Source organism: Nelumbo lutea, chromosome 7 (genome assembly GCF_056320005.1).
Source record: "Nelumbo lutea isolate HS-2025 chromosome 7, American lotus-T2T, whole genome shotgun sequence".
NCBI lineage: Eukaryota > Viridiplantae > Streptophyta > Magnoliopsida > Proteales > Nelumbonaceae > Nelumbo > Nelumbo lutea.
Genome location: NC_142690.1, coordinates 6,445,535 through 6,470,398, shown reverse-complemented (window position 1 = coordinate 6,470,398; position 24,864 = coordinate 6,445,535). Strand labels below are relative to the sequence as shown.

The 24,864-nt window shown below is 38.3% G+C and overlaps 1 protein-coding gene across 8 annotated transcripts in view; it reads right to left on the bottom strand.

Annotated features, from left to right (window-relative positions):
* The window catches only part of LOC148844857 (protein SEMI-ROLLED LEAF 2-like), a 208,966-nt gene that overhangs the window by 148,935 nt on the left and 35,167 nt on the right, over window positions 1–24,864 (bottom strand). For 5 of the 8 annotated variants that reach the window (XR_016101990.1, XR_016101992.1, XR_016101991.1 and 2 more), the window contains exons 4-6: window positions 9,969–10,084; window positions 4,286–4,400; window positions 3,991–4,119 (exon numbers count right to left, since the gene is read on the bottom strand). Coding sequence is in view for 4 of the 8 variants with exons in the window: in XM_088953713.1 (XP_088809839.1) it covers window positions 3,991–4,119; window positions 4,286–4,400; window positions 9,969–10,084 (360 nt within the window). In the remaining 4 variants the exon portion in view is untranslated. The remainder of the gene's footprint in view (window positions 1–3,990; window positions 4,120–4,285; window positions 4,401–9,968; window positions 10,085–24,864) is intronic. The other 3 variants (XR_016101993.1, XM_088953715.1, XM_088953716.1) reach the window with 1 other exon arrangement.

Genomic DNA, 24,864 nt, shown 5'->3' with positions numbered 1-24,864 from the left:
ATATGGTAGGACACTTCGCCAAATGGATTTTGGCCTTACTCCTACCTCCTTTGCATCTACATCAGGTAACACTATCACTACTTTCCATGTGTCATCTCATACTTCTGATTCCCCTTGGATAATTGACTCTAGAGCCTCAAACCACATGACTGGTAAGTCAACTTTATTTTAGGCATACAACCTCCTCTCTGGGAGAGAGATAAGGTGAGATTGGCTGATGGATCATTCTCCACCATAGCTGGCCAATGAACCATATCTCTTCCACTTGGTCTTACCCTCTCTAGTGTGTTGCATGTTCCTAAATTTTACCTATCAATTTACTTTCCATTAGCAGTATTACTCACTCCTTGAATTGTTCAGTTACCTTCTATCCTTCTTTGTGTGTGTTTCGGTATTTGGCCTCAGGGAAGACAATTGATAGAGGAAGCATGGTGGATGATCTCTACGTGTTGGAGAATAAAGCTGGTCTTGTGGCTACAGAGTTCTAAGTTCATCTAGTGAGAGTCACGCCTACTTATGACATAGTCATCTTGGTCATCTTTCTTTTAAGTCATTAAAACTTAGGTTTCCAAAGTTATTTAAGTCTTTATCAATTAGTGAGCTATAGTGTCAGACATCTCAATTGAGCAAACATTGTAGAAGTTATTTTCCTTTAAGAAATAAAAGATTTGAATTTCCGCTTCATATTGTCTATTCTGATGTTTGGGGCTCTATTACTCTTATCTTCTGAGACTGGATATAAGTATTTCATTACTTTGATTGATGACTACTCTACATATACTTGGGTTTATCCTATGCGATTTAGAGATGAAGTTCCAAAGATTGTGAGATATTTTCAATGCATGATTTTTACTCAATTCCAAACTAAGATTCATATTTTCTAGTCAAACAATGCAAAAGAGTACTTCCATAGTGATCTCACAGAGTTCTTTGCTTCGTGTGGATCTCTTCATTGGAGCTCTTAAGCTAGGAAACACTAGCAAAATGGTGTCGCTAAAAGAAAAAACCGTCATCACCTCGAAGTAGCTTGTGGTTTATTACTCCATATGAATGTTTCAATTTTCCGAAACGATTTTGGATGGATGTTGTTATGTGTGTTGCATATATCATCAACCATATACCATCTCGGTTACTAGAGTATAAGGCCCCACGTTAACTGTTGTTTCCTACGGCTCCCCTGTCCCCTATTCCAATGTGTGTCTTTGGGTGCCATTGCTTTGTTCATGACTTGTCCCCTACTCGTGGTAAGCTCAACTCTCATGCCATTCCCTGTGTTTTCCCTGGCTACCCCTTATCTCAATTACCATTGCTATGACCCTGCTTCATGCAAGTACTATGTCTCCATAGATGTATCCTTCTTTGAGAGTCAACATTTTTTTTTGTTTCTCCTTAGGAGGAGAATAAGGTTGAGGAGAAACACACTTAGGCTCAATTACCTCCTCTTCCTGATCCTCCTCCATTTTGATGTTTTTCTTCGCCGACATAAGAGCCAGTAGATTTCAAGAGCCGTGGAACCTGAAACTATGCAACCAACATCACCAGACTCTCCAGAGGCAGATCCTCATCATCAGTCAAGTACACTTGTCCCCACTGATATGCCTATACCTCTTGATATTGATCCCATCCCCCTTCTATTGATGATCTTGATGTTCCTATTGCTAAGAGAAAGGGTGTTAGATCTTGTACTACTAATCATCCTATCTCTCACTTTGTGTCCTATCATCATATTTCACCTTCATATTATGTGTTCCTTTCCTCTGTTGACAGTGTTTTTGTTCCTAAGAATGTAGTAGAAGCTTTATCCAAACCTGGATGGACAAATGCAATGAAGGAAGAAGTTAATGCATTGCACAAAAATGGCACCTGGGAATTAGTGGATCTTCCAAAAGGTAAGGAACCAATGGGATGCAAGTGGGTGTTCACAGTAAAGCATAAGGATGATGGTACGGTAGAAAGGTACAAAGCCAGATTGGTGGAAAAAGGGTTTATACAGGTATATGGAGTAGACTATGTAGAGACCTTTGCTCTAGTAGCCAAGACGAATTCTATCAGGATCCTCCTTTCATTGGCAGCTAATCTCGACTGGGAACTTCACCACTTGACATTAAGAATGCATTCTTGAATGGTGACCTAGAGGAGGAGGTGTACATGACTCAACCTCTAGGTTTTTGTGCCAAAGGTAGTGAGAAAAAGGTGCACAAGTTTAAAAAAAAACATTATATGGGTTGAAACAATCACCTCGAGCCTGGTTTAGTAAGTTTCACTTAGCCGTTCACCAGGTGGGGTTCAAACAATGCCAATCAAGTCATACTCTATTTGTGAAGAAAGGTTAAGGAAAAATTGCAACTCTAATTATGTATGTTGATGACATAGTGGTCATAGGAGATTGGAAGACTGAAATACAGAAGTTGAAGAAATTCTTATCCACCCAATTCGAGGTGAAAGATCTAGGAACCTTACGTTATTTCCTGGGAATTGAAGTCACCCACTCTCAAAAGGGTATCTTTATTTCCCAAAGGAAATATGTACCAGATATATTAGAGGATACAAGAAAGTTAGGGGTGAAGCCAATTGATTCACCCATTGAACCTAACCATCTGCTAGAAGACAGTCAAGGGGAGTCTTTGAAAGATGTGAAGAAGTTCCAAACACTTGTAGGGAGACTCTTATATTTGTCTATGACTAGGCCTGGTATTGCCTATGCAGTGGGTGTCCTTAGTCAGTTCATGCATAATCCTAAGATAACTCACTTTCAAACTACAAAAAGGATCCTTAGATACCTCAAGACGTTCCTAGGAGCCAATTTGCTATTCCAAAAATATGGGCATTTGAAGGTTGAAGTGTATACACATGCTAATTAGGTAGGGGCAATCAATGACAAAAAGTTTACCAATGGGTATTGTACCTTTGTGAGAGAAAACTTAGTCACCTGGAGAAATAAGAAGCCAAGTGTGGTGGCTAGGTCCACTGTTGAAGCGGAATACAGAGCTATGTCTCATGGAGTTGCTGAAATCATGTGGATAAAAAACCAGTTAGGTGAACTGGGTTTTGCAGTTAACAACCCCATGTCACTCTATTGTGACAACAAAGCTGCTATCAACATTGATGCTAATCCAATCCTCCATGGTAGAACAAAACACATCGAAGTGGACAAGCATTTTATTAGAGAAAAACTTGTGAGTGGAGAAGTGTGCACTCCATATGTCAGCTCAAAAGAACAACTTGCGGATATCTTCACTAAGGGCCTTCATCATGTGCAGCATAATAATTTGTGTGACAAGTTGGGCATGATTGACATCTATGTCCCAACTTGAGGGGGAGTGTTGAAATAATTTATTTTATATTTATACTCTTATTCTGCTAGTTAGGGTCTGTTTGGTCTATTTAAAGTAGTTGTTTTATTACTGTTCTTGTACTTTAATCTCAGCAGGGGCACAAGGATCGTTTTCCTTTTAATTATGGTCACCCTATAAATATTAATGTAATTTGACACCGCCAGACAGAAGTTTGAGTTCGCCAATCTTCTTTCTTCTCTTCTACCTTCTCCCTTCTCTCTCCCTTCCCTTCTTCTTGTTTACTGCTGTTCGTCCACTGTTAAGAAAGCTATCCTATTTTATCCATTTTCCACACCAATGACCTAACACCATACTGTTAAGAGCTGTCACCATTTACCCTACATGGCTACACCCTGATTTCTCTAATTTTGTTGCTTCTTGTAGCACTTCAATTGTGCAATCAGACTATCATGATTATACTAAATTAGTAGGGTGATTTCAGCAAATAAATAACTGCTTTTCATTTTTACCTTTTTGCATAAGTACATACATACATGCATGCACACACACACAAAGATGAAAAAGAGAGGCTTTACAATTAAAATAAGCAAAGGAAAAGAGAGGGAATTACATAATCCAACAAAGATGAAATAATATGATAGACATAACTCATGAACAAGTATGGGAAATCTACAATTACAATAACAATGCATACCATTGAAGATAGGGCTTGCAGCCCAGCTGCACGCAGTTGGCATGTTCCCTCATCATCCCCTATTTCTTGGGCTATCTGACAGATTTTTGGAATCAGGCCTTCTAAGTTGAACATGTAAGTACCATCCATCTGTCACAATTCAGTAACATGAAATAAGTGTAAAGTCTCCTATAGGAAGAAACCTGCAAGCTTGACAAGAAGTAATCCCCAATGCAGGACTTTCGTGCGTTTAATACACCAAGTATGGAACAAGAAAGGCCAACTGAATAAGAGAGAAATAGTTAATCACATCTACCTGACTATTAACAAAGTCAAAAAGTGTTTGGCATCCTATAACACGCATTTCATACTGCCGCGTTTGATCCAGCAGAGTATTTATGATGCTCAGTAGGCTACTTGCAAAAAGTGGCCTGCAATAGTTTGTTATTGATCATAACTCAGTTTTGTAAATCTAATAGAGTAAAAATTTTGTCACTCTCTCTCTCTCTCTCTCTCTCTCTCTCTCTCTCTCTCTCTCTCTCTCTTTTGGTTTTCCCTTTAATAGACAGCAGAAGTGATATACATGTATAAGAAAACAATAAGAAATTTATGGTGGGACGAAATCATAGAAGAACAGTTAAGGGACACTACTTGAATCCAGACACAACAAGCATTTCAACAACACATAATTGTTCTTGGAAGAAACATCCTCTTCTCTACACTTTTGAGCTTATGAATGTCTCCTACTCTCATAGTGGATATTTTCCCTCTTCCTATGGATGCAGGCTATTGAGCTGAATCACGTTAATCTTGGTGCTTTCTCTCTTTCTTCTTCCTATTTTCTTCTTGGTTTACTGTTCCCTTTTTTCTAGTTGACTTAACATCAGAAGGAACGTCAACAGGAACAGTGGTACATGTAACTTGTGGATTTGTTTCCTAAGTATCAATTGGTGTTTTTTGCACAGCCTCCAGTCTATTCATATTTTATAAACTATGATGATCCTTCTGATGATGTGAGTAGACTCGTAGAGGCACAAAAACTGGAATAGGCATAGGAAGATGGACTTGCCTCTCCTCTAATATAGCATTCTCCCCTTGAGGAGAGGCAAAAAAGGATTGGCTCTCAAAAAAGAATACAACCATGGAAACAAAACATTATAGGACATAGGGTCAAAACACCTATACCTTTTTTGGATAGAGAGGTATCCAAAAAAACACAAGAAATAAACTTAGGGCCCATTCTTTTTTTTTTTTTTTTAAGAAGGGGGAAAGTTGGTCAATGGGATTTTGGTTCCCCTTGACCAAGATACCCATGTTCTTTTTTCAGATTTATGTGGGGTCCATGGAAAATTTATTTTCCCTAGGTATCACTCACCCAGATAACTGATACCCATCTCCCAGGTGGGAAATTCCCACCTGGAGAGAAAGTTGCCAAAACTGGATGGGACAAAATTGCCCCTTTTAATAATGGATTTTTATTGATATAAAACAGTCATTTTCTTATTTACCTGGGAAATAAAAGAACATGGGTAAATGCACTTAGTTGGGTAAGTATTTCCCAGGACACACTTACCCAAGTAAGTGCATTTACCCAAGAAAGAAACTTCCCTGAAAGTGAATGGCCAAATGGGGCCTTAGGGTCTAATTTTCCACAACGGAGACTAGCAAAATAACAGTTGACGTGAGGCTTAATATTGCAAGATACAAGAGGCCATTTGATTAATCAAATAAGCAGTAGTCAACATAGTATCAGCTCAAAACCTCTTAGGAACATGCACAAAAAGCATTAGATTACAAGCAACTTTAAGCAAACGCCGATTCTTTCTTTCTACAACATCACTTTTTTTGGTATCGTGCATGAATTGTGATGGATAAAACCACAAGAGACAAGAAATTTCTTTAAATGTCCCATAAGGTATTCTTTTGTATTATCAGACTGGAATATTTGCATTTCAACATGAAATTGCATAAAAATCAAATCTTGAATCGCTTTTTTTAAAGATACTTCCTCTCTAAACCAAATAGGATATATCCATATATAGCACGAGTACCCATCAATAAAGTTAATAAAGTATCAATAATCACCCCTAGCAATATTAGAAGCAGGACCTCACACATCCTAATGAATAATATGAAAAGGAGACATAAATCTTTTATTATTTGGAGAAAAACTGGTTCTACAATTCTTACTAAATTGACATTTTTAACACTGCAGAGAGGACACGTGAATTGACTTGAATAACTATAAAAACAATACTTTCAAGGACTCAAAGGATAGACGACTAAGATGACATTGCCACAAGATGAATTTATCTTTATTACAAAGACTTGATGATAAATTCAAAAAATCACTAGACTTAGATGCTATCAGACAATACTCCACTTTCCTATGTGTATAGGCCATCCATCATGCAATCGACCAATTATCCTCCTGAAGGTCAAATCCTGAAAGACACAGGAATTAGGATAAAAAGTTACACAACAGTTCAAAGGATTGGTAATGCTACTAATAGATAGAAGATTAATAGGTAATTTGGGAAAATGAATATAGAAGACAAATTAATCAAATAATATTCATGGAAAGAGAAAGGAGTAGGGAGGCAATGATAGAAGCCATATCCATCAGAGTGGTTCATTAGGTGAAGACCTTGAAGCTTTTTAAGGACATTCCAGCAGGTGAGCTGATGAGGAAGTGGAAGGAAATTGCTAATTCTGCTCCTCTTAAGGTGACTTATAGAATTCAGTGGTCCCCACCTTTAAGAGGGTTCATTAAGTTGAATTTTGATGGTAGCAGTGAAGGCAACCCAGGACTATCTGGTATTGGAGGTGTGTTCAGAACTGAGGAAGGAAAAATTATTGCTCTATTCTCCGGTCCAATAGGGGTAGGTGATGCTCTAAGAGCTGAAATACTTGCTGTCATGGAAGGAATAGAGAAAGCAAGGGACTTTAATATTCACAAGCTCTCTATTGAGGGTGACTCAGAGTTGGTGATTAGATGGCTGCAAAAGGAAGAGGATGAGGGATGGTGGGAATTTATATGTACCATTACAATTTCTGTTATTGGTAAAAAAAATATATGAGACAAATTTGGACCAATAGGGAGAGAGACTGATCCTTGACCACCAATGATGAAAAACAAATCATCAGCTAGTCTCACTTTGTCTCTATCTAGATAAAAAAATATAGGCAGAAAATAAATTAGGCTTACTAGTCATATAGTTTGAGACCCTAGAATCAATACTCCAAGGAGACTCAGGAGGAACAAAGGACAAATCCAATGCAATGGCCTGGTTATCTTTTATCGTACTAAGTAGATCCTCCCTAGGTATAGAACCTATCAAATGATCCTAGGAAGTAACTGTAGTAGTGACAGCAGACTAGGGCTCCTAAGAAGCAACATTGATAGAGTTGAACTTCTTCCCTTTTAGCTTCTTGAAAAACTTCGTTAGCTAGCCAACCAAGTCCTAACATGTTTCCTAATGCGTATAGACTTCTAACAATGAATACACCATAACTTGTCTTTGCACCTACTATATAAGAGCATACACATCCTATATGTCAGGTAATTCCTTGCAGCTTAGGAGTTGGAGCCTTATTGGTTCATACAAGGATTCGGGTCCGGCAAGGAAAGCATAGACTCTTTGCTGACACAGTAATGTCTTGTGGGATTTGGCATCTTCCTCACATTTTCAATCTACAAAAAAGGGAAGCGCAGTGCATGAGGTTCCCACCATTGTGACCTAGGTCACCCGGGTCACAATGGAGCAACCAAATCATTGAGAAAAAGCCCACCCTCCACATAGAAGTGAGGGATAAAAAATAAGCAGATAGACTCTTCTCTCCTTTTTTTAACAAGTGGATGGTTCTACTTGTAATTGGTATACTCTAGCATGGTGTTTCTGTTCAAAATAAGTGGCCTTGGCTTTTTTCCATATCTCCCTTGCAGTGTCTACTCGCATGAAGTTCTTCCTTAATGATGGCTAAATAGCATGTTATAGACCTTTTTAGGTTCTACAATAACACTATCTATGTAACCCAAATTTGCATCTCCCTCCAATGAATAGCTTAACTCCTTTTGATCATTCTAAGTAATTAAGACCATCAAGAGGAGTAATTGAGATAGGAAAACTTATGTTGTCCATACTGGTAATGAACAAAGGAGAGGAGGAAGAGGACACACCTGGTACATCGAGTCTTCAAATTCCGAGGCCAACAGCAGTGAAAAAATTCTGATAAAAGTTCAGAAACTTTCCAAGAAACCAACACTTCCCAGGTTCTATAGATCACATGCTACCTTATTCAGTTCTACAAGATTACAGCAGGTCAGAAAGTTCTTGCACCCTTCTATGATGAGTTGCACAGTATTCTGCAAGCACTCCTAATTCCTTAACAGGTTATGAGAAGCGAGGCTTTAATTGTCAAGATCTTTACTCATCAGAAAGAAGCACCTTAGTATATTTGGCTACCTTCTGGAATGTTAATTCTCACACAGCCTATGAACATGCACTGCAGGTACACACCTCAAACTGAATTGTGATCAGAATAGCACTTCTACACTACCATCCTTGAATTGTGATCACTCAAAACAATGTTTCTTAGTGCTACGACCAAGAACAAATACAGAAAAGAGAGATCTAATGTTACATTACCGGTAGGATGTAACAACAGTTCTTCTTCAAGGGAGACAAGGACCTCCGGTTGCAAAGTTGAAACAAAAATAGTTTATTGAGGTGAAAATAGATGAAAGAAGAAAGAGTTGTATGAGAGAATAGAATAGGAGAGAAAACCATACTGGGCCTGGCAGAGACCCTACTGTTATTTTATTAGGGTGATGTAATAAAAGACGAAAAGATAATTGCCCTACACACATAACAAGACATAATAGTACATATATCAGTACATCTTACAACACATCCGAACCTGACTTTAACTTCTGTAAACAAATCAGCCAACTGATTTTCTGAGCACATATGGTGTAGAAATATCTCCACTTGCAATCTTCTTCCTAACAAAGTGACATTCTACTTCAATATTCTTGGTATTTCATGGAAAACTGGATTGTTGGCAATGTGCAAGTTGACCGGTTATCACAAAATAAGCCAATAGGTGTTCTAACACGTATCCCAATCTCCTAAATAAATGGTTTAACCAAAGTAGTCCACATGTAGTATGGGTAATTGCCTTCTATTCTGCCTTTGCATTACTCCTTGTTGCAACACTATCTTTTTCCTTGCTCCTCCATTAGCTTACCACTCAAAAAAGCTGCAATATTTTGGTAACATATATTGCAAGGATCAATATTTGGTAACATGTTAACATGTCTTTCAAATTTCAATAATTGTACAAACTTTTCCCTAAAAAGGTGTAGGTCTCTCCAAACGTGGAAGAGAAAACCTTTTTCACTAAATGCATAAATTTCTCCTTAAAAATTCTCTACATAAAAATTTCCTTAGTGCAATATTTTGGTAGGTCCCACCAAAGTAAAAAAGTAAAACTGTGTGCAAGGAAAATATATCAATTTCTAAGAATATTTTAAAATCAAATCACATTAGATTCATATTAATGGATATTCATTTATTCCCATTAAATTGGATAAGATTTTCATTATTGGATTCAGATCGAATTCAATCCATATGTTTATTGACCAGATTGTTATTTGATTGGGTCAAATCCAATCAATTAACAACCCTACAGATAGTAGTTGTTCATAAGTATGGAGAGCTTCAATAATATCACAACAAAAAAAAAACATAGAATGTGTTGAAAATATCTTTAGAAATAAACCAATAATTATAAATCCATTGCAGCCCTTATAACTTAATAGGTAAAACCTAGTATAAGGAAGGAAGAAAGAACCAAAACACCTACCATAGAAAAGAACAAAAGTAAAGCTAATAATGTTATCATGTGTTTAAAAAATATAACCACTCATTTCTTTAATTAAACCCATTCTAGAGAATATCAAAATATAAAGAATCACCCTGATATAAAGAACTCACATTTGATCCTTGCAAGAAATTAACAATTTCCTATAAATACACATGACCACTTTTGCTAGTCGAAATTGCTCATTCCTCAATTCTTTGTAACACCTTTGCTCAAGAGAATTTGCAATCTATAAATGAGGTTCACAACTTCCATCAGTATACAGTAGAGAAATAAACAATAGATTGACAATTAATTGCAGGATCAGAATGATACAAATGATTTTATTTCCATTATAAAAAAGAATCACCAATAGAACTACATTCTTTTTATGTTCAACAACCGGACAAAATCTTTGCAAATAATAAAAATATAGTTTAACTCCTCCTAAAGACAAGACAGAACATGGCATAGGAAAGTCAAAGGTCTACTACAACATTAAAAAAAAATACAAAGTCAAAAGTATCTATATCCCATGGGTAGTCCTAATTTAGGACAAGTTACTAAAAGGTTTTTAGAAGCCCATGATCAAAAGAAAAGGAAGGGGCCAAAACCAGCAGAAAAGAGAAGAGAAGAAGCCCATGAGCTTAAAGAAATGAAGGAAAGAGGCCCAAACAGATGCTAACAATTCAAACAGCCATAAACAGATTCACACCTTAGGCTGGCTTCACAACTGATTGATACTTGATAATGTGGGATACGCAAGGTAAGTGATATGTCTTTGGAAAGATCTCAAATCTACTTTCAAACGCATCAAGTGAATCCAAATGTGGAGTTTTCTATACAAAGTGATCATTTTACTAAAAGGATGCAAAGCTGATTGTGGGAAACTAAGAATACGCTAATTTCAAGTTTTTAAGTCTGAATTTGATTAGGAAGTTTCCTTTTTGATTAATACAATTGTTTTCCGAGTGGAAAGCTCAACAGAAAAGGAAGAATAAGAAAAGAAGAGAGAAAGAGAGATGTGAAAAAAGGCTCCAATGGAATAGTGGGTGGCAGCCCCTTTCATTGATATAAAAGAGGGAGAACATAAAAGGGGAGAAAAGATAGGAATGCCCCTAAAACATATAAAAACATATAAGCTACAAGAAAATGTTCACATAACCAACACTCCCCCTCAAGTTGGGTCATGGATGTCAATCAATCCCAACTTGTTACAAGTATCAGTATGTCTTGTGGCACCTACACCTTTTGTGAGAACATTGACCAATTGATTTGAAGAAGTAATGTAAGGAATACAAATGTCTCCCATCTCAACTTTGATGTGTGGTTCTCTCGTGGAGAAACATGTCTAGTAGAGACTGAGATCAGCTCTACTCTAGATGAGAATTCAAAACAGAGAATGGAATAGGGAGAGAGAGAGAGAGAGAGAGAGAGAGGAGAGAAGTCGAAGAGTGAATAGGCGGCAACATAACATGTCAGCAATATTGCCCCACTCAGTTATATATATAATAACTTAAAAAAGTACACTTACAATATTGCCCCTACTAACATAACATGTCAGCAACGTAAAATAATAACAGAAATAACTAACTTAACTTACTGACACTGACAACAATATAAATAAAGACATTACTGCCCAACAACTCTACACTCCCCCTCAAGTTGGGAGTAGATATCAATCATTCCCAACTTGTGTAAGTCTGTCTCCAGCTTGATCTTTGGAACTGTCTTAGTGAAGAGATCAGCAAGCAGCACGTCAGAGGCAATATATGGAAGACACTTCTTGAGAAGCAACTTTCTCTCCGATAAAGTGTCGATCCACTTCAATATGTTTAGTTTTGTATATTAATAACAGCTTGATTATCATAGTACAGCATCAAGGGCTTCTCATAAGCAATACCTACTTCTTCAAATAGAGATCTCAACCATAAGATTTCAGCCACACCATTAGCCATAGATCTGTATTCAACTTCAGCACCGGAATGAGCAACAACATTTTGTTTTTTACTTCTCCAAGAGACAAGATTTCCTCCTATAAAGGCACAATACCCAGAGGTGGATCTCCTGTCATCAACACACCCGGTCCAATCAGCATATGTGTAGACTTCTATTTTCATGTGACCATTATCCTTGAAGAATATGCCTCTACATGGACATCTCTTCAAATAAGCAAGGATCCACTCAACTGCAAGAAGGTGAGTGGTTCTGGGTGAATGCATGTACTGGCTAACAACACTGACGGCATAAGAAATGTCCGGTCGTGTGAGGCAAATGTAAAGAAGCTTCCCAACTAACCGTTGAAACATAACCTTGTCTTCAAGGTGCTCTCCACCTTCTGCACTTATCCTATGATTCTATTCAATAGGTGTGTCAATAGGTTTAACTCCTAGTTTTCCAATTTCTTTCAGAAGATTGAGAACATACTTCCTTTGGGAGACAAAAATCCCATGTTTGGACTGTGCTACCTCAATTCCCAAGAAATACCGTAGCTCTCCCAGGTTTTTGACCTCAAACTCTTGGTGAAGCAATTTCTTAAGAGAGCCAATCTCACGGGTATCACTACCTGTCACAACAATGTCATCGACATATACAACAAGTAAAGTCAAGGAGGAATCCATCTTCTTAATGAAAATAGTGTGATCTGACTAGGCTTATACATAGCCAAATTTTTCAAGGGCCTGTCTGAATCTATCAAACCATACTCTGGGAAATTGTTTCAGTCCATATAAGGCTTTATTCAATCGGCAAACCTTCTTCCCCACTTCTGCATTATAGAATCCAGGAGCAACTCCATATACACCTCCTCCTGCAAATCACCATTGAGGAAGAAATTTTTGACATCCATCTAAAATAATGTCCATGAGAAATTTGCTGCAATGGATAGTAAACTCTGATAGTATTCATCTTGGCTACCGGAGCAAAAATCTCCAAATAGTCTATGCCATATGTCTGTGTAAACCCCTTTCCAACTAATATGGCCTTATATCTTTCAACAAAGATATCAGCATTATGTTTCAATATAAACACCCATCTGCACCCAACTGGTTTCTTCCCTTTAGGCTGATCAACTAACTCCCATGTACTGTTTTTTAGAAGAGCATCCATCTCCACCTTCATTGCATCCTTCCACTCAGGTGCTGACAAGGCTTCCTACACTGTTTTGGGAATGGTAATAGCAGCAATAGATGCCAAAAAGGACTTATAGGATGGAGACAAGTGATAATAAGAAAGAAACTGAGAAATACAATGCGTTGTAGATGAGGTACAACGGCGCTTCACCATATGAACTGCAATTGGAAGATCAAGATCATCCAAAGGAGGAGGGAAGGCTCAACAATGGGAGGCATGGAAGGTATCTCATCTATAGCAAGGAATAAAGGGACTGTGGTACCTAAATCTGGAGCCGTAGAGGGAATTGGAGTTGGCTGGACTGTTGATGACCAAAATCAACCTACCTCCACCGCCTGTGACACACCCTCAAATCCCAACATCTTTGACAACCTCCTCACTACACTCCCCTTCAGTGGTTGGGACAGGTAATGGAATTTCTGATGAAAGAGGTCCCATTTCACTACTCTCCCCCTAACAAGAAACTCTATGATAATAGGGTACATCCTTAAAGAATGTGACATCCATAGAAACAAACCGTTTCCCAGAAACAAGCTCATAACAACAGCATCCTTTTTTATTTTGTGTGTACCCAAGAAATGGTAAACAAGTCTTTATTAGGGTATAATAGGCTAAATGGAGTTCTCATGTCAAGGACCCGTGAAGGAACTCGGTTCAAGAGGTACACAACAGTGTGAATAGCATCTCCCCAGAAACGTATGGGAACATTGGAAGTCAGCATAATGCTTCTGGCCACCTCCAATACATGCCTATTTTTTCTCTCAACAACCCCATTTTGCTGAGGTGTATAGGGACAAGTACCCTGATGGACAACCCCATGATCAAGGAGATATGAAGCCAATGGTTTTGCAAAGTAATCTTTAGCATTATCAGATTTGAAAGCTTTGATTTTGACCCCAGACTGGGTCAGAACCATCTGATGAAAAATCTAAATTAGGGTAGGGACCTCATCTCAAGAGCGCATAAGATAAACCCATGAGAAATGAGTGTAGTCATCAACAAACAGCAAAAAATATCTGTATCCCCCCATAGCAGTGATGTAATATGGTCCCCAAACATCGGTATGCACAATTTCAGAAGGAATACTACTTTTATTGCTCAAAGAATAGTTTGTTCTATAGTTCTTTGCAAGTTCACAGCGTTCACATTTTAAACTAGACATTTGAACTAACTCAAACAAACTAGGAAATAAACTCTTCAAAGATCTAAAAGACAAATATCCCAGCCGAATATGCCAAAGCATAAACTGGCTTACAGACTAAGAAACTAGTGACCTCCCCACTTCTCTATCATCCCCATGTGAATGCCCTCCAAGCAGGTATATTCCATTCGTCTCACGGTCAATCCCAATCACCTCCCTTGTCTTTAGATCTTGAAAAACACACCGACCAAGAAAGAAAGTTACTGAACAGTTTTGATTTTTAATGATACTACTAACTGAAAGCAGGTTAGTACTAAGTTTAGGAACATGCAAAACTGAGGACAAGGAGATGGCATTAGACAATTTAATGTCTCCCTTCCCAGAAATGGGAACAAGGGAGCCATCAGTGATGGACACTTTGTCTCTGCCAGAGGACAAACAATAAGTATTAAACAATGAGGATAAGCCAGTCATATGGTCAGATGCACTTGAATCTATAACCCAACAAGGTTTATTGTTGCCTGGGGCTGAAGCATGATATACTGAAGCCCTTGTACCTGAATGAGCAAATGTAGAAGTGGAAGGAGTAGATGTAGTTGGTGGTTGAGATGAGGGTGTTGAAGTGCCAACCTCACTTTCCAATTGAGTTAGGGCAGATCAAACAATAGCCAAGGTGTCCAGGGGTGTGGTTCTTGTGCTAGAGGATGAAGCACCATCGGTAATAGTTGCCACATTGGCATTCCCCTTTTTGTTTCTGAGCTTTGCTGGAACTAAATGTGGATAGAGTTTCCAACATGTGTCCTTGGTATGCTTCGGTTTCTTACAATGATCACAAACTAAGTCCTTCTTGTCCTCTTTCTTGATATCCCTTTCCTCGTCACCCCCAAACTTTGGTTTTACTACTGCTAGGGTTGATTCCATAGGTTGATATTGTAGCATAACTTTTCTCCTATTTTCTTCACTGTGCACTAAGGAATAAGCCTGAGACGAGGTCACACTCTATCTAGTGAGGAGTTGTTGCCTTACAATGTCATATTCTGGGTTTAGATCTTCTAGGAATTCAAAAACTCTATTGGTTTCAACCTGTTTCCTATATGTCTGTGCATCCTTCTGGCTTTTCCACTCAATTGTCTCCAGATGATCAATATCATGCCACAAAGACTTCAAGGTAGAGATGTAAATTGAAACCGGTTTCTCTCCCTACTTAAAATTATTGACTTCACATTTAAGTTCATAGGCCCTAGCGATGATGTCCCAAATTTCCTTAGTAGTTTTGGCCCATAAGTAATTTCGGCTGATATAAGGCTGCATGGAACTGCACAGCCAAGTCATGAACAAATAGTTCTCCTAATTCCATTCGGCATATAATGGTCTTACTTGGATGGTTTCTTCACATCTCCCATCATATTGCCTAATGACCCTCTACCCCCAATAGCCATCATGGCTGATTAGGCCCACTCCAAGTAATTTGATTCATCAACTTCATTGTGGTAATCTGAAAAGTATTTTCGATCATGTTTCAAGTCCTGAAAACACCTTCCCCTTGAGTTTTCAACTCAGTTCCTGCCATCACCACCAAGAATAAGAACTGATTCTTATGCTGAATAAAGGTAATTGATACCCTAAAACTGCTAATAGCCGAATTGGGAAGCTGAAAGGGGGTCAGGCAAACACCTAGAAAATCTGAAACAGGTCTGCTAATCTTCAAAAACTCATTACCAACCAATCTGGAATGCTGAAAAGGATCAATCCTTACCCAGAACTTGATCACAGTCAATAAGGATTCAGACTAATAGGGTTTTAAAAGAAAAATTGAAGAAAACCCTAAAAAAATCAGGAGAAATCAGAAAAGAGCAATTTCTCCTCCCAGATCACTCTGATCAATTCTTGATTGGAGTCGATCTCAAGAAAAGATTGAAACTTACCCAGAAAACACTGGCCACCACTTCCAATCCTCAGTCTGAACCTAATCTTGAGTTTCTTTCCTTCTCTCTGATTCTTCCTGATCACCGGACTCTTTCCAAGACTCCAAATATCTTTTGAAAAGGTGCTGCACTCTACCAATGATCTCCAAGAACCAGCCAATTGCCAAATCCTGCTAAAACTTCCAACCCTAGGAAGTTCTCATGCAGTCAACCTTATTAGACTCTCATGAGAAATCCTAGGTTGGCTCTTGTTAATGTTAGACAGTCTTGTATGCCCTTAGCTTCAATCGGATTTGATGTACTTTTGTTATTTACTGGAAATAAATTAAAGTGCATGTTTGATTCATGTTGTTTGGTATAATTCTGTGTAAGACCCTAAAACTGGACACTTATAAAAACTTGTGTTAGTTTTAAATGTTCACAGCCATTGGATAAGTCTGGGGAGATTTATCCTGCCAAGGCTGATACTGATGTGCCACCAAGTGTTGGGATGGCTTGTTTCGGCCATCAGGGTAAGACCCAAGGCACATGCAGTATAGGATTGCTTGAACCCTTGAACCGGACCAGATTTCCAGTGTTGCCCTAGACCTTGGAGACAGATGGGCAAAACTGGAAAGTTACACCTGACCCCTAGACTCGATTATGACACATCACTAGGTGTCGGATCGGGCTGTCTTTGATGTGTCAATCAGTGAGATCCTTAGTGGGGGTCAAAACCTGGACATGTTGGGGCAGTCTGAGAATTCATCTGAGTGAGTGGTCATAGTGACAAGATCAGCCCCTTTGTCGGACAATGGTAATGATCAGGAATGCACTCTCTCTGATGGAAACCAAACTGCCGGCAGTTGATTTCAATCATTGGAATTTTGTTTTGAAAAATTAATATATATATATATATATATATATATATGTATATGTACGGTTTCAAAAGATTTGCAAAAGGTTTTAATTCCCGGGATCCATGTGAGTAGAGAGTGCGGCACTGTTCCTTGCAGCCGAGAGAGAGGTCTTCTCTTGTCGGGCAGTGCTTGATCATTAAGGGCTGAGAGGTTAAGTGTAAGACCATTTAGGATAATACCTGATGGGCTAATCTTGCACCTACCCACAGTCCCTGGGTTTTTATGAGATGGCTTGGCCCAGGGACCACTTAATGTAAGTGTTGGGCCCATAGAGTCCATGTGATGGGCTCAAGGGGGTCACTGAGTCTTTCAGTGAATTCGGTTGGGCCTTGTAATAAAGGCTGGGCCGAACCCATGTGGCTGGTGTGTAGATCAATGCTTGGGTCCCACGCCATACAAAGAAGCCCAACTGGGCAGCAGGTTGGAAACTAGTTAAACACTGAACACTTAATGGGCCAAAAGCCCATTTCGAACTGGGTTGATATGATCACCAGTTCATAGGGCGAATCTGAGATTAGTGTTAGTAAAAGGATTGGGTCTTTGACCTTATCCACTCTAAGAGACCAAATTCAAATTAGATTTGAATCTGGTAACCTCCTGATAAGATCAGGAGTAAGCTAACTTAATCTGCAGATAGGATTAAGATTAACCTCTATCCAAATACTGATTTGGATTGGGATAACTCCCAAAATATTGGGAGGTTTCTTAATCAAGAAGAAAGAGGAGAAAACCCTAGCAGAAATATCAGATTTCGAACTAGGGGGTTTGAGTAAGCAAGAAACACATCCTGCAATCTGAGATCTGATCTCTCACAGACTCCGGAGAGAAGAGACAATTCTGCCCTCTTCGTCCCTGGACTTCTCTTCCTTCAGCCGCCGCCACTACCTGTTGGAAGATTGGATCTTTGCAGCAACAGGAGTCAAGAAAGCAGTTCCTGACAATAGTCTTGCAAAAAGACACTAGGATTCGGTGTTCAAGGTTTCCAGAGGGTTCTTTTGAAGAATCCAGTGTGTAGGACGCACCCTGCTGGTTCCGTTCCATCCACAGCTGTGTCATCTTCAGCAGGAGCGGATCTTGGTTACTTCTTTGGGCGTGAACACCAACTTTGGGAGATATTATTTCTCCGGATCAGGTATAATCCTTCCTGTTTACTTTTAGTTCAGATCTGGTTTGTTTATGGTTCAATTAGGATCCTTCAATAATGTATTCTAAATTTAGGGAATATGATTCCCAGTTGGAAGAAGGTAGGAAATTTTTTTGAAATTCGCCCCCCATTCCGCACCCTTCTTGGCGTCCATTAGATGGATCCTACCATTCTTTCAGTTAAGATGTGCCGAATAGGGGTAGTTTAGTCTTCTTCTGTTTATTAAGTAACTTGCTTATGTGGCAGTGTTATTAGAGTTACTCTGCCCCTTAAGTAACTTGCTTAAGGGGGTCGACTAGATGGGTTAACCATCAGATTTTCGACTGACCCTTCTTCTTCTTCTTCTTCTTCTTCTTCTTCTTCTTCTTCTTCTTCTTCTCCTCTTCCTGTTCAGACTACTGTAGCAGCAACCGAAACATGGTATCAGAGCCATGCTCCTGACCTACGTCAGTTGGTAAAGCACCTCAGCATTGTTCGTGACTCTTCACCTTCGTTTCTGGTCAGTCGAAGGAGAGAACTGGTTCGCCCTGATTCAGAAACATTACAGCTTGTCTCTCTGCTACGCATAACCTTCTTCAACAAGGAAAGTGACTTCAGCAGTGAATGGTTGATTGATATTCTCAAAGGAAGGTTGGTTCTCTCTTCTTCTAGTGTTACTTATATTTCTGGGTAGAAACCCTACAAGAAGCTGTTAGTATTGAGTAGAACCTAGAGAACTAGGTTTATTGTTGCCCTAGGAAGGGCTGTGTGTGCAGTAGCCGAATGGTGTAGGGCTGTTGTAAGTTGTTGAATGGTGTTAGGGCTGCTGTAAGTGGCTGAGTGGTGTAAGGTAGAATGCAGTGACCTTGCCGAACTCCTTGTGGTTGTGTAATGCCCTCTTAAGTGTATTAAACAAGTCTGAACTGGGTGCAGCAGATTTGGCTGTGTTGTGGTGCTTGAGTGGTTGTAAGAGGGCCTCTACTTGTGATTAGTGAATGTTAAACCGATGCTTATGTGAGACGTAAGTGTGTGAAGTCAGCAGTAGTGTGAATAAGAACAAGTGTGTGCTTCCACTGTGGTGTTTTGAGGCTGCAATAGGTGCTGAAATATCAAACTGTGAACAACATCAATCAGCTTGTAGCTAAGAAATAAAGTTAGAGACAACTGTGAAAGAGTACAATGGCAGCAATAGAAGATGGCTACAATGATCAGAAACCTAGTGTAGTTTTTCTGGGTAGAAACCCTACAAGAAGCTAAATGGGGAGAACTATGTTCCATGGGCTAAATCAGTAGAAGTTTTTCTCAAGGAAAAGAAGAAAGTAAAGCATGTAAGAGATGAGAAGCCACCAGTTGACTCTCCAGGGTTTGATGATTGGGAACAAGAAAATGCTCAAATCATGACTTGGCTGTGGAATAGTATGGAACCCAAAATCAGTGCCAACTTCATGTTCCTTGATACAGCTAAGGATATATGGGAGCATGCTAAGAAGCTATATTCTGGACAAGATAACACAACAAGAGTATATCAGCTGTATCAGGAGTACTTTGATTTACAACAAGAAACCAAAACACTAGAAAAGTACTATGCCTGCATGAAGAATATAAGGAATGAACTCAATGTATATCATCCCCTTACTTCAGACATTCAAGTTCAGCAACAACAAAGGGAGCAGCTAGATGTTACAAGATTTTTAGTGGGGCTGAAGTCGGAATATGAACCAGTTAGAGCTCAATTATTGGGGGGCTCTACTCTTCCTACACTTGAGGAAATACTCTCAAGACTTCGTAGAATTTCTTTGGGCCAGACAGAGAACCCCACACAGTATGATAGATCAGCACTTGTGACAGCTAGAGGTGGTGGACATAGTACAAGAGGGGGAGGTCATTCCAGAGGGGGCCGTGGCAATTCCATGATTGGTCGGGGTGGCCGTGACTCGGGGGAGGTCGTGGCAGAGGAAAAAACAACTCTACAAGGAAATGTACTCATTGTGGTAGGAATGGACACACAGTGAATTTCTGTTATTACCTACATGGCCCTCCCTCTAAATGGGCTAATCATGCTGTAGCAGGCGAGGTTGTTATTAGTGACAGTAAACTGGCAGACCGAACACCTCCCACATCTACATCTACTTCAGGGAGGGAGATGGTGAGTGTTCCGCATGATGAGTATGAACGGTTCCTTCAAACTACTTCACACCATACCACTACCACATATGCCCAATCAGGTATTGCTTGCATGTCATCTAAAACTCCTTCCTGGATTATTGACTCTAGAGCCTCAGATCATATGACCGGGACTCCAGGTGTGTTCTCTTCTCTTTCTGAAACCTCCACATCACAAACTGTTACACTTGCCAATGGGTCCTTCTGTCCCCTTATCATTTGTTTTATATGTACCTAAGTTTCCATTCAATCTTATGTCTGTTAGTAAAATAACCAAAGTTCTTAACTGTTCTGTTACCTTCTTTCCTTCCACTTGTGTTTTTCAGGATCTCAAGACGGGGAAGAAGATTGGTGGGGGGCATGAAGCTGGTGGATTGTATTACCTTGAAGGTGGTGGATCTTCAATTGCACTTCAGACTTCCCTTACTCCTCTACAATGGCATTGCTGACTGGAACATCCATCTCTCAAGGTTCTCAAGATGTTGGTTCCATCATTGAGTCAGTTGTCAGCTTTACAATGTGAGTCATGTCAGTTTGGAAAACACCGTCATGTGTCCTTCAGTCCAAGAGTTGAGAGTCATATGTTGAGTCCTTTTTCTTTGGTTCATTCAGATGTTTGGGGTCCAATCAAAATAGAGTCTTATAATGAGTACAAGTATTTTGTCTCCTTTATTGATGATTGTTCAATAATGACATGGATTTACTTGATGAAAGAAAGAAGTGAATTATTTTCCATTTTTCAAAAATTCCATGCTGAAATACGCACATAATTTGGTGTTCCAATCAAAGTTCTCCATTCAGATAATGGTCGTGAATACTTTCTTACTACATTTCAACAGTATTTAGAACATCATGGCATTATTCATCAAACCTCGTGTGCTTTCACCCCTCAACAAAATGGGGTGGCTAAACAGAAGAATCGTCATCTTTTTGAAATTGCTCGGTCTATGCTTCACCACATGAATGAAGCAATGCCAGGTTGATCACTCAGTGTTCAACTATGACTCAAAAGCTGGGAAGATTTTATTAGTGGTCTATGTGGATGATATTGTCATCACTAGTAGTGATAAATTGGGGATTGGCAAACTAAAGGTATTTCTGCAAAATCATTTTCAAACAAAGGACCTTGGAACATAAAAGTATTTCTTGGGAATAGAGGTTGCCAGGTCAAAACAAGGTGTGAATCTGTGCCAAAGGAAATATGTCCTTGATCTATTGGAAGAAACAGGACTGTTAGGTGCAAAACCGGCTGAGACCCCTATGGAACCAAATGTTAAGTTGAGCAGTGATACAGGAGAAGTATTTGAAGATCCTGAAAGGTATAGACGACTAGTGGGAAAGTTGAACTATCTGACTATCACAAGACCCGACATCTCCTTTGCAGTCAGTGTGGTGAGCTAATTCATGCAGAACCCTCGCATAATACCTCACTGGGATGCAGTCCTTAGAATTGTGAGGTATCTGAAAGGAGCTCCAGGCCGTGGGCTATTGTATAAACCAAGAGGAAAACTTGAAGTAGTTGGGTATACAGATGCAGACTGGGCAGGCTCAGTGAGTGACAGAAAATCTACTACAGGCTATTACACATTTCTGGGAGGAAATCTTGTGACATGGAAGAGTAAAAAGTAGACGGTTGTAGACAGAAGCAGTGCTGAAGCCGAATATAGGGCCATGGCTCACACTACCTGTGAACTAGTGTGGCTGAGGAATCTCCTACAAGAAATTGGGTTTCACATGGATAAACCTATGAAATTGTACTGTGACAACCAAGTTGCACTCCATATCTCATCCAATCCTGTCTTTCATGAGAGAACAAAGCACATAGAGGTTGATTGCCACTTTGTGAGAGAGAAGGTTCTTGCTAGAGAGATAAATACAGAACATGTGGGCTCCAATAACAAGTGGGCAGATTTGTTTACAAAATCTCTAAGCTCAGGGAAAGTGAACTATCTATGTAACAAACTGGGATTATATGACATATATTCTCCAGCTTGAGGGGGAGTGTTAAGATGTGCCGAATAGGGGTAGTTTAGTCTTCTTCTGTTTATTAAGTAACTTGCTTATGTGGCAGTGTTATTAGAGTTACTCTGCCCCACTTAAGTAAGGGCATTTCTGCCTTTGTAAACATTATTAGAATCTAATATAGATTAAGGGGGTCGATTGGATGGGTTAACCATCAGATTTTCGACTGACCCTTCTTCTTCTCTTCTTCTTCTTCTTCTTCTTCTCCTCTTCCTGTTCGGACTACTATAGCAGCAGTCGAAACAGCTCTTATACCAACTTGTCTAGTGGACACTGAGATCAGCTCTACTCTAGATGAGAATTCACAACAAAGAATGGAATAGGGAGAGAGTGAGAGAGAGAGAGAGAGAGAGAAGAGAGAAGTCGAAGAGAAAGATTTCAGAGAAGAGAGTGAATAGGCTTGCCGCCCCACTCAGTTATATATATAATAACTTAAAAAAAGTACACTTACAATATTGCCCCCACTAACATAACATGTCGGCAACTTAAAATAATAATAGAAATAACTAACTTATTGACACTAACAGCAATATAAATAAAGACATTACTGCCCTACAACTCTACAGAGAACAAGATTATGGGCAATGTTGATTGCTGCTTTGCTGCAGTATAATGTCATTAGAATAGCCCTTAGAAGACCCAACTCAAGGAGAACATTATTTACACAAAACCAAGGATTAAAGTATCGGTATCGGGCATCGTATCAGACAGTTTGGATATGGATATGCTTTCGAAACACATGGATACGGCCGAGATATATGAAAACAGATGGATATGCTAGGAAAATAATACAAATTTCATAAATACATTAATTATACTAACTTTAAAAGTCAAAATAGCCACAAATAAAGTATAAATACATAAAAATGTATATTTTAATGATAAATAAATATATTACTAATATAACAAGATACATAAGTATCATACAATTTTGTTGATAATCTATCAATCAAGAGTCCAAGACTCATATTATATAGTTTTTACAAAATAAAACATGCACAAAACCATTATTATGTTAAATTCTATAAGTCCAAGACACAAAACAAATGCAATTATTATATTTTAATTACTATAGCAATTATTTTCTATTTTTACTTTTCAACATTAAGTAAAAGTCAATTAAATATTAAATTTTGAAATGTTTGATAATATCAAAATTGTTATCATATGAAATTCATAATTTTTTTAAGATACATATATTATTATCATACTTTTACTTTTAATCTTAATTGAAAATATATCAAAATTATTAAAATTTCTAAGATACATATCATATGAAATTCATAATTTTTAATTACTAAAGTAACGATTCCATTATTAACATTTTTATTTCTATAAATTTTCTGAAATAACAAATCATTTTTTATATAAATTTAAATTAGTGGATTTGATAAATTCAATTTAATATTATATTCTTGAATAATTTGTAAAAAAATTATTTCTGTAAATAATAAATATGTTAATTTTTAGTCTAAATTAAAATATCAATGAATAATTTATAAAAATTTATTAAAATTTGAAAATACATATAATGTACAAATTTATGAATTTTAAGTACTAAAATAATTATTCTATTATTAATATTTTTATATGTATAAATTTATTGAGAGTTAAAAACAATTTTTGATATTAATGTAAATTTGATAGATTGTTTACTTCATTAGTGTTTATAAAATACTAATTTTTAATATTATTTTTTTATTTTAAGTTTTTTTAACATAAACATATATTATTTGTTTAGGTTGCATGTTAATAATGAAGTTAATAAATTTTACTTTATTTTACTTGATATCACAAGTTGCATGATGGCGGAGTGGCTAAAGACGCTACACATAGTGGCTTAGGCGTCAGGACTTGAGTTTGAATATTCGCAAACACATTTTATAAATAAGAGATGCACGCGTATCAATGTGTATCGGCACGTATCATCCATATCAGCCAATACAATGCAATGCACACCGATATTAACATGTATCCTGTCGATATGCACAATTGGACATGTATCGTACCCATCGTAGCCTATCTTGTATCAGTTCTTACCGATACGATACACCCTGTATTGGGCGTATCGTGTCGATATTTTAATCCTTGCCCAAAACAACTCAACCATGCCATGAGCCATAGCATAATACTCATCTTCAGCACTGGACCTAGCCACCACAATTTAACTTTTACTTCTCCATGTAACCAAGTTGCCTCCTACAAAGGTACAATAACTAGATGTTGACCACCTATCTTCCACTCCCAATCAGCATCAATATATGTTTCAACTATTAGATGCCCCTTATTAGCAAAGAAAATACCCCTTCCTACAGCAACAACATGGGATGTATGTGGGGCATGCATGTCGGCTAAGAACTCTACCACATAAGCTATGTTTGGACGAGTCATGGTCAAATACAATAGTCTACCAACAAGTCGTTGGAATTGTCTCACATCTATTACTGCCTCACCTTCACCATCACCAAGTTTATGATTTGGATTAATGTGGGCATCGAGTGGTTTATACCCTAGCTTACAAATATCCTTGAGAAGATCAAGGATATACTTCCTTTAGAGACGAAGATGCCCTTCTTGGACCTAGCAACCTTAATCCCAAAGAAGTGCTTCAAGGCCAAGATCTTT